Genomic DNA, 11,343 nt, shown 5'->3' on the forward strand with positions numbered 1-11,343 from the left:
CCGGTCGTGGTGGAAATCTTTGAGGGAGGCCTTTGTCCAGCAGTGGACGTCCCACGGCTGAAACGACGACGACGACTATTTTGTATATTCTATTTAGCAATCATTAATTGTTGAATAGATAATAAAACACTGTTATTTGTTTTAATATCAGACTAAATGTCTGGGAAAAAAAAATTATTTTGTATTTACCCATATGCATCATTTAAAATTTGAGATTACTCTCTTTTCAGACTAAATAATGTTATTACAAATTTCGATAAAAAAAAAATAAAATTAATGTTTAGGTATAAAATAACAATAATAAAAAGAAAAGAACGTTGAAGAAGAGAAAATTTTATAAACCGTTTTGATGCAAGCGGCCATTAAATCGTCGTGTGAATGAGAGTTTTAAAGCACTTAAAGGGTCGGAGTCAGGAATACACCGAAATTCGTTTTATCTGTGCAAATGAAAACTTCATCATGTTTTTGATGACTTCATGTCAATAAAATTTTGAATTGGTTGATTGCGATATTTTCTAAATAAATTAGCAAGAATCAGTATTAAATTGAATAAATATTACAATTATTATGGACATTTATGTTTCGTGCAAACACTTCTACTTTATTTAGCTAATTTTAAAGTAGGTGAACGCCCTTATCCCATAACAGGCTTTCGCCGCTCCATAAGAATTTCCATTTTCCCGTGACACAAAGTTTTTTTTGCCACGTTCTGTCGACTTTTTTACATCCCTGAGGAGTCATAATGTTATATATTTAAGGGAATACTATAAACAGGTAAATAACAGTTTTTATTTTACAAATTTTTAATATAAGTCAGTTGTTGGTTGCGGTATCATGCAGTTGTCGAAAAATCAATACGACTGCATGTCATGTATGTTATTCAACAAATTTTCTTTGGATTTTTAATCGTGTTGTAACTTAAATACAAAGCGATTTTTCGTTTCTATTAAATTGCAGTGAATTATTCTTTTATTATTGACTTCAGATATACATTTAACATAAACATTTTTTTTTCAATAGTATAAATGAATTTTTCAAATAATGTTTTAATTTGTTTGCATAATGGAAATAAAATAATACTAATAGCACTTGTGCATGTTAGCCTTTTTATGCAGTACTTGAACACTAGGGAAATTGCATGTGTCTAGAGTTTTAATTATACTAATCTAATGACTTATTCTGGTTGAAAGTATCTGCATATACTTCTCTAGAAATGTATACTAACTAATAATAGTAACTTTAAAAATATTTGTAGTGACAGGAACTCCTTTTTTCAATTGGATAAATATTTACCACCTTCATCCACAGCTAACACTACCAATTGGATCTTAGAAGAAAGATTTATAATGCAAATGAAGAAGTATATGTCACATATATATTTAAAGCCTGTAAATCAAGTCAAAAAATTAACTAATTAAAGTGATATGAATGAAGTACCATATAATAGCTGTTTGTTACATATGATCGGATAGTGTTAATATTTCTGATACAACTAGCGGCCCAACCCAACTTTGTCCATACTATGTTTAGAGCCTAAAGTACTCAGATTTCATGTACCTTACCAATTCCAAATTGGTCCTGATTTTTGTGAAATTGATCCTGAAAATAGTTCAAAGAAACTCTTGTGCTGTATATTATTAGTATAGGATTTAATTGAACCTTTATTTATATTTATATGTATTTTAAGAGAAGTTAAAAATGTAACTTATTTCGATTTAAGGATTTACTATTTCACTTGTTTACTGTGTTTTCAGTTACAAAAATGTCGAGTATGTCAGATCGTAAAGCTGAGCTGGAGCGCAAGAAGGCCAAGCTCCAGGCTCTCCGTGAGGAGAAGGACCGCCGGAGGAGGGAGAAGGAACAGAAGGATGCAGAGGAAGTACTGGTAAATTTTTTTAATGATAATTGAGCACAAATAAGGTGTAGTTGTGTTAAATTATGATTCTTTATGACATTCCACTTGGAAGAAAAATTATAACTTATCTGCTTAACTATTTAATTTACATTAATGATAATGATTATTTCTATTATCATTTCTATTAGTCTTTCTTTTCATAATAATTATTTATTACGTACTACAAATTGTAGTAATAGAAAATATTATTAGAAATAATCTGATACATTTTGATGTTGGCAATTACTAGATTACATTCTTATTTAAATTGGCAATATTTTATTAATTTATTTATAGGCAATTGAAGAATGAAAAAAACTACCCATAAATCAATGTTTATGAATTTAGAACATAAATGAATATACACATATCAAATAACATGCATGTTTCTCAAATCTGCCTCATTAGCAACGCGCAGCCACCGCCTCCAGCCTCGACAGCCGTCGGGATCTGGACGAGATGCTCTCATCGCTTGGTGTGGCTCCGGTCAAGGATGTGCTATCATCACTGTCCTCGATGACGTCACTGACCCCGCCGCAGACGGCTTCGCCGGACGCTAGTCTTCCCCACACTGATAAATCCAGCTTGCCACCACATGGGTTGGTATTTTTTAATGTTTTTTTATGGGATATTAACAAATTAGAAAGAGTTTATAGTCATAGTGTTTTTTATTTGATTCACTGTTAAGATGTTTGTTCTAATGGCAAGTCTCTTTCGAAATCTAATATTTTTTTGATTTAGTGGTTTTTTTTTAAATAATTGCCAATCAAAAAAAAGTTAAATGTTTAGCCAAATTACAGCCATATTTACTTTTTTTATTATTTTTAGGTTGGTCAAGAAATCGCCGCAACTGCAAGTCGTCTCCGTTCAGTCTACAGACATTCCGCCAAAAGAAAATGTGACTTACACGAAGCAAACCCAGACCACAACATCTGGGGTCACTGAACTGCGAGATGGTAAGTTTCCCTCCATTTTCTCAATTTAACTGTGATAATCTTTGTTTTTATTTTTTTTTTGTTAAGCAAAAAAATAATAGGGCAATAGTTATTCTATTCAATATTATATTTGCCTTTTTTTTTCGCCTTCTAAATAAATCAATATCTTTACTTCTCAAACAATTGCAATACAATATATTGTTCAAAAATTTTTATAAGGAGGACAAAAAATGCATAAACTACCACCATAGATTGATTATTTGCAATAATTATAATTTTAATTCCTATAATGTGTGTATAATAAGTATGATTGCATTAACATGCCTCTGATTGTCAAATGGTGTACATATTTTGACTTTCAAAGGCTGGAACCAATTCTCAAATTAACAATACATATCCCATTCTGACAATAATGACCTTAGAAATACTCAATCTTACTCTGTCTAACATTATATGATATAGATACAAAAGTCTCTGTATAAGCGAGATAGATATATCATACAAAAATACAATAATTTTGAAACAATTGGAACATTATATAAAAGCAATTAATATGAGAATTGGTCTGATATGAATTTGACTTAACTGTGATGTCTGGGTGATGGTTTTTATTGATTTCATTTGCAAATTAAACCTGTGTGTCTGTCACTAATCGAATGATTTAATCACATCCATTAACTCATATATGGAAATTTAGCCTTATTTATCTGAATTTTCATTTCATTTATCCGTCTCTTTCTCTCATATGGAAATGACTTTGACTAGAGCAAGATAGATTGCTTGTAAGTTGTAAAGTATCATTGGCTTATAAACAGTCTTTTTCGCTCTAAACAAGCATTTTTGGAAAAGAGAGAGATCAGTTTATAATGAAATGCAAATTTAATTGTATAGATTTGGCTTATTCATTAATTTATAGTTCCATGTAATTAAATTAAATTAAAAATTTAGATTTTTTTAACCATTTTACTTCATTTGTGTTCAATTTCATATTAATGGAACTATTCATTAATTATGATAATAATATTTAATACAATAACAGAATAAGCAATAATGTCATGTATCATAGACATCGCTTATATAATTTCCTGTATAGTCTCGTATTTGCAAATGAAACTTGTCGAATAACCAGCGACGTTGTAGTTACAAAGCAGTATTTACTTTTCACACTTCTCGCCTCAGTAGTCTGAATTTGTTAGAAAAAATTACTTAGAAATGACATTTTTAGAGACCTAGTCGCATCATTGTTGATTTTTTTTTTTTTGCGTCAATAAATTCCGACTACACTTTCTTACGCAATTCTGGAAAAGCTTTTGTGCTGTCTCTCTGTGTTAGAAAATTTACTAAATATAAATGCAGTCAAGGTTCAAAATTTGAATGAATAGTTAAGTATGTTAACCTAACATTAGCGTTCAAGCTTTGCTGCAATAGCCCATATGTCTAGCTATTTCTTTTTTTTTTTATTTACATCACATCGTTTTAGTGCAAATACGTTGAATTTCGTTTTGTACAGACCATCTTAGATACGTGTATAAATTAATTATATGCTGTAAACCTACATGAGATCACTTGAACTCTGTTGCAATCAAAAAAATTTATTTATATAATAAATGTTTAATCAAATTTTGACTAGTAAACACCCTTAATATGAACTACATTCAAAATGTATGTCTATGTATTCTTACAAAAAAAAAAAAAAAAAAATTCGCACGCACACCACACCAAATTATTGACAATGGCTGCATTTATAAATCGGACGACCGGACGCGATGACGTCATAGCAACAACAAAAGTAAATACTGTATGAGTGTCTGGTGCTGTTTGTGTTTGTGCTACCATAAAAAAGGCTGCTCTTCCAATGCATCACCGCTTGCAGGATACATGGAGGACTGGTGGCGGCCACGGAAAGGTAATGTACACTTTAATGACTCACTATTACATGGGATCGTGGTTGATTTTTGCTTGTACGATGCTCTCGTTTGCAGAATGTTTCGATTTTAAATATTTATGTTATTGCATTCCGTCAGATTGTATGACGGTTATAATGACAGTTAAAATACTATATTTTGTCAAGCTAACTAATAAAAGTATAAAATATGCTAGTTATTCCCTTAATTTAGTAAATACAACCACGATTCCTAAACTCAATAACACGACATAAACACATCCATCCAATGGTATTCAATATTATCAATTCACAAATTTTCCTTAAACCCTGGTGATTAGAATGTAAAATTTAAAAAGTATACAATTCAATTCATTTGAAGCAGAACAATGTGATACATTCAAAAACATCAATCGGGGACAAATTTGGTCAAAAAATCGCAACGAATCTTAAAAAAATTAAAAAAGAAAATCATTGTCAAATTTTCTCAAAATGCAATCACCAATACTCATCATTCGAAAACTGCATGAAAACATAATTTCGTGAACAGTTCGTTACTTGGGAAAAATAATTATTTCATCTGATTGTTTCGTTTGGGCATGTTTAATCAATGTTGGGAGTTGCATGGTCTAACACTACCATATGTTAATTAATAGAATGTTTATTATAGGGTAATGATAAAATATTTAACTGTTTGGAAACTGAAATCGATTTACTGATTTTATTGTTAATTTTTGTCCCATTAGCCCACGCGACAGACTACTACGGTAAGTCATTATTCCTCCTGTACGCTTCCGTAACACATTACTTTATCTGTCGGTGAATAACATGGTGCTGGTCTAGCCTAGATCTCATCGGATATGTATATAGAACTACTATCACGCTTTTAGACTCTTACTAACATTTCCCGAACACCAAATGGCTCGACACGAAGTTCGGAAGTTTCGAGAAGTTTGGTGTCCCACAGGGTTCGATATTTGGACTAATGATGTGGTAATTACCAACCAGAGTGGCCTTCCAGAGTTCTCCACGTGGTCTCTGAACCACAGGCCACAGTATATAGCACAGGAATATTATATGTCTATTATGGTGGTGGTATGGGGATCGCCATATCATTTCACTCACACCTCCAGTTATACTAACAATACATTGCACAGGTTTAACGCATACGGACCCATTTTATTCAACTTTCAGACTGGATTGGTATTTATTAATCACAATGATAATTATACTTTGCGTTTCAAAAAGGATTTGTTCAACTATATTATTACTTAAACCTTGAATGATTCCAAAATTACTATACGTTGTGCCTTGCCCGAAATTCTTCTTGAAATGCATCAAATCGGATTGTTCCTGGATATGCAGTCTCAGAGTTACATCAAATGGAGTCAGAGACCATTCTGTATATTACATAGCAATTGTTGTTACGCTCCTATGTGTAGTCATTTAATATTGTTTTTGGTCGAAAGATACTGACATGATTTATTTTTTCCTCCCTTTTCAAGACGAGTACAATCTAAACCCGGGTTTAGAGTGGGAGGACGAGTTCACAGGTAGGTCTCAAATCCGAACCACAGACGACCTTAGCCTGTGCCACTGTCACCTTAGCATGTATGTTCGACTTATCCCTCTTCGTATGTGTAACGCTATTTATCAGTAGTTGCTAACATAACATGGCATTATACTCTTATGTGGTAATACATACAGGTTCTAATGTTCAGGCCTTTTTGACGATATAGTTAAGAAGATATAAGACATTGAGAGGAGTTTTATTATGCTTTTCCATTAAGATTTCGCGTGGTTATATGATTTTTAATGTGATATTAAAATAAATACTGATTGTACGCTAGTTTATACCTGTATGTATTGGCATTTGGTGACAAGTCTTAATTATACATTATATTTATCTAGTATTCAAGTATAATGTTTTGATTAATAATATGCATGCGACAAAAATAATATATTTTTTATGCATGACATTTATGTCATCGTCTCATGATTAGGTATTTTTGTATTTTATTTATTTATTAAATATATCTCTCAGTGGAGAGCTCGGGAAGTTTTTTTTTCATTATTTTAAGATAATGTTAAGGCTTTCTTTTACAATTTGCTTTTTAAATCCCGTGTGTGAATTTTTTTCTAGATTTATCAATTAACTAGATTATCAACACACTCTTCATACATATAATACCAAGAATAAATCTGTCTGCTTTCGCATTAGCTACATTTTTATATTCGTTAAAATATTACATAGTATATACTATATTAGATTATAAATAACTAAGTTAATTGTAATATTATTCAGAGAGAGAGATGATGGATGATAAATCAAAACCAAATTAAATTTATTATTCATCATTCACAACTGCTCCCAAGATATCTGTTTTTTATAAAAAAAACTTAAAGATTTATTGCCGATAAAGCGATAAAAGATACTTATCTCCCCCATACCCCACAGTGCACAAAAGAAGTTGTCTTGTTGCTATTTTATTCAACAAAAATAAGGCAAAAAAGCAAGAAAGAAATGCATTCTCAAAACGATGTATTTAGTGCTTTATGTGCTAACAAAACGCAGGGGTTCATGCTAGATGATTTGGGACATGTTCTTCGAAATTCTAAATTTTTTTCTTCTCTATAACTTGATTCATTAAAGAGAAATTCTCGTGTGCTTTATCGATTTAAATTAACTTTATTTTATTGAATATTCTGATAGTAAAGGATTTCAGTTAAAGCACTTTCAATTCAATACTTTAATGACTCATGTTACTAATTACTTATGGATTAGGTCAAGCTTTCAGATAGTTACATATCATAGCTAAATCTCTTACTGGTTGTATGAAGTCTACGTCCATTCCAAATAATATTGAATATAAATAAATTAATATTAAGGTGATAGGAACGAAATTTTACACGCAAAGTGCTTTTAATATTGTTAGCTGATGATATTATTAAAAGTGAAACCGGCAAGTAAAGACGTGAATTTTGATAAATTAATTAATTGGAAAAGGCGTGGATTTAGCAGTTTATATTATTCGAAAATCGTGAGTACAGCAGGTACATAAATACTATTTATAGGTAAATACAAATATTATTAAATTGTTTTCAATTATTTATATTTTCTTCATTCAATCAACAAAACAATCAATATAAGTTTTATTTTGAGTAATATGGACTGCAAACAATGTTTTGATTTATTACAATCTTTCATTTCGCTAGTAGTTACAAGTAGAGCTATCTTCATACGCATTTTATGACACGATTATTCACATATACACGTTGTTTCCTGAAGTTTTTCCTAAGATATGGTTATATAAATATATACCCTCTGATTTAGTTAACGAACTGTTATAATAATGATGCCAACAAAACTATTAAACTTCATGAAGCACACTCCCCTGGCTGACATACTGATAAGAGAGAGGCACCGAAAGGTGCTCGGTTACTCGGTTATAATATACTATTATAAATAGATTGGATACTAAACTCTTAAACATGCGGGTAGACGTAGAATCTAACCAGCGGACTACCCACTAATATTGGAAATAAACATAAACACGTGTCGACAAAGAGATGGTAAAGTAAGTCAGCCAGCACGCATGGCACACCGACCGGCCGCCGCCCGCGCGGGCCGCACAAGGGCCATTCTTATTCACCGTCCAGTGCTTACATTCGACGGGGACGGCGCGCGGCAAGGTGACGAAGAGGACGCGGCGTTCCACGGCAAGCTCCCGCCGGGCATCCTGCCGCACGGCCTGCCCACCGTCAAGGAGGTGCAGCCGGCCGTCACCGCCGCGCCGCAGGAGAAGAAGGAGGAGGAGAAGGAGAAGAAGAGTAAGTCCACTACGTTGACTACTGTCAGTTCCAAGCTCTCAAACGTTTATCTACCCGATATCATTCAACAAAACTTCATATAGAAGTTTTTAAATTATTTTTATTATTTACATTGTAATATGTATTTGTTCATTTCTTATATTTGCTTATTTCAATCGGGATGAACAACCAAAGCATTTATATAATAAGTATATCAAATTTAAAATATTTAGATTATTGATAAGTTACATAAGGACTCAAAGATCTTTTAAATCTATAAGTGTTACATTGATAACTGTATTAACATTCCAATATAAATGATGGCAGTCCGCGAGCTAAGCAACGACGAGAAGCAGACGATAATGCTGTCGGCGGAGTTCCAGAAGTTCGTGAGCCGCGCCGGGCGCGTCATCGAGCGCGCGCTCGCCGAGAGCGTCGACATCTACACGGACTACACCGGCGGGGGGGATAACGAGAACGCGCAGTTAGTCGCTCGCTTGTTTACGTGCCCTTTGTTCGCGCGATAAGTTTTAAGTTTGGTTACTTAAAACTTAAAACGCGAACAGAAAAGTGTATCTACTTATTCACAAAAGTTAAAACTAGACTTGTCGTGTGCCTCTTTTTATTTGGTTTTAAGGAGCAATCAGATATAATGATAAAATATATCATTTTTGCAGTTAAGCTTGATGCAATGAAAAAAGATTATATACTAAGTCAAGAAAAAAAAATCTTGTTTATTTTTTTACAACATTGTATCTAAGCTGTGATAGCAACATTTTTCATATGTACAGTTGTACTTGCCTTTGTATTATATATTGTACTTGTCTCCTTTTATGGTCACAAATTCTAGCCAGAATTACTATTATTTGAATTTCCATCTACACTCATTAGATTAAGAACTAGAATTCATCACAGATCTAAGACATGTACAAAATGGTCATCCCAATCCTCTCGAAAGTCTAGTCCACCTGCACAGACGTGACATTAAAAGACGCCCCACGCAGGGACGACAAGTCGGACGCGCGGCTGTCGCTGGTGCGCACGTTCTACGACGAGCGCTGGTCGCGCGGGCGCTGCGTCACGTGCGTGGACTGGTCCGCCGCGCACCCCGAGCTCATGCTGGCCGCCTACCACAACAGCGATGACGCTCCGCACGACCCGGACGGGGTGTGCCTCGTGTGGAACACCAAGTTCAAGAAGTCCACCCCGGAGGACATCTTCCATTGCCAGTCGCCCGTCATGAGCGCCACTTTTGCCAGGTGGGTGATTGGTGACATGCTGTCTGCCGTAATCCAGGTGTTCCAAACGAGATACGGGGTGTGCCTCGTTTGGAACACTCAGATTCAAGAAAGCCACCATTCCACCATCGACGAACATCTACCATTGCAGTCAAGAGCGCTGCATTCGCCATACAGTGAAATTTTAAGATGCTTTGCAAGTTTCAAAACCCTATATTATTACCGGAATCATTATAGAATAATGGTTCTGTTTTAGACAAATTATTATTATTGTGCGCTGCTCACAATGCGGTATGTAAGTTGCAAGCCACATTATAACCATTACCAATCAACTTATTTCAAATTCTCTTCAGGTTCCACCCCAATTTGATTCTTGGTGGCACATACTCTGGTCAAATCGTGCTGTGGGACAATCGCGTGCAAAAGCGAACACCCATACAAAGATCGCCCTTATCCTCTCTAGCACACACTGTAAGTATTTAGAAAATACCAGAATTTTATGGTTTTTAAGTTGTTTCATATACAAAGTTCTGCATTTATTTCAAATATGTCTTGGATTATACAGATTTCAAAATCGGGTTATAGTTAAAACATTTAATTTATTATGTGTACGTATGTGGCTAAGTTTATAACAATATTCTTAATCTTGATCATTTTTCACCAATCCTATGTTAGAGGCGCTACAATTTGTACATTATTTGGTGCTTAATACATTAATATTATGGTAATCTCTATATTATTTAAGATAGACTTATATAGAAAAACTGAACCACACCATATCTGATAGCATTCAAAGACCAAACAAACTTAATTCATTAGCGTTTTCTCAATTTTGACTATATTTAACCAAGTCAATATAAAAAATGCTATAACTCTAGATCTATGCATCCATTTAATGGGTATTCAAAGTAGGCTAACACCCCCCAGCACCCGGTGTACTGCCTGTCGGTGGTGGGTAGCCAGAACGCGCACAACCTGATCTCCGTGTCGACGGACGGGCGCATGTGCTCCTGGTCGCTGGACATGCTCTCGCAGCCGCAGGAGACCCTGGAGCTGCAGCACCGCCAGAGCAAGGCGGTGGCGGTCACCTCCATGGGCTTCCCGCACGGCGACGTCAACAACTTCGTGCTGGGCAGCGAGGACGGGAACGTGTATACGGGTGAGTTGCGACATCAGCAAAGAGGATGTGGTCGATTTGACAGGTTTTTTAGATTTTTGATACAAAACTTTATCCATCTAGTTTATGAGTCAAGACGCACTACAATTAAAATATGTACAAATTTACATTAACAAAACATTTTACAAACCAAGAAAAGAGAAAAATATACTAAATACAAAATCACGCTTCGTCCACACGAGCGGAGTACAAATGAAAAATATTGCATACTGATCACTACATAGTATAAACAAAAGTCATATTCTCTGTCTGTGCTTAAAATTCTATGTATACTTAAATCTTTAAAACTGTGTATCGCGTGCGCAGGGTGCCGGCACGGGCAGCGCGCAGGCGTGGCGGAGTGCGTGGAGGCGCACGCGGGCGCGGTGACGGCCGTGGCGTGCCACGCCGCCGCCGGCCCGCTCGAC

The 11,343-nt window shown here is 34.6% G+C and overlaps 1 protein-coding gene across 1 annotated transcript in view; it reads left to right on the plus strand.

The window, feature by feature from the left end:
- The first annotated feature begins 446 nt into the window (after nucleotides 1-446).
- LOC119840337 (cytoplasmic dynein 1 intermediate chain) overlaps nucleotides 447-11,343 on the plus strand; it is a 13,408-nt gene continuing 2,511 nt past the window's right edge. Inside the window, exons 1-13 of the mRNA XM_038366896.1 lie at nucleotides 447-774; nucleotides 1,755-1,885; nucleotides 2,303-2,493; nucleotides 2,723-2,850; nucleotides 4,703-4,735; nucleotides 5,458-5,478; nucleotides 6,217-6,264; nucleotides 8,372-8,542; nucleotides 8,849-9,005; nucleotides 9,526-9,780; nucleotides 10,113-10,230; nucleotides 10,687-10,918; nucleotides 11,243-11,343. The exon at nucleotides 11,243-11,343 is cut by the window's right edge and continues 66 nt beyond it. Coding sequence (XP_038222824.1) covers nucleotides 1,763-1,885; nucleotides 2,303-2,493; nucleotides 2,723-2,850; nucleotides 4,703-4,735; nucleotides 5,458-5,478; nucleotides 6,217-6,264; nucleotides 8,372-8,542; nucleotides 8,849-9,005; nucleotides 9,526-9,780; nucleotides 10,113-10,230; nucleotides 10,687-10,918; nucleotides 11,243-11,343 — 1,578 coding nt within the window. The 5' untranslated portion in view covers nucleotides 447-774; nucleotides 1,755-1,762. The remainder of the gene's footprint in view (nucleotides 775-1,754; nucleotides 1,886-2,302; nucleotides 2,494-2,722; nucleotides 2,851-4,702; nucleotides 4,736-5,457; nucleotides 5,479-6,216; nucleotides 6,265-8,371; nucleotides 8,543-8,848; nucleotides 9,006-9,525; nucleotides 9,781-10,112; nucleotides 10,231-10,686; nucleotides 10,919-11,242) is intronic.

This window comes from Zerene cesonia, chromosome 6 (genome assembly GCF_012273895.1).
Source record: "Zerene cesonia ecotype Mississippi chromosome 6, Zerene_cesonia_1.1, whole genome shotgun sequence".
NCBI lineage: Eukaryota > Metazoa > Arthropoda > Insecta > Lepidoptera > Pieridae > Zerene > Zerene cesonia.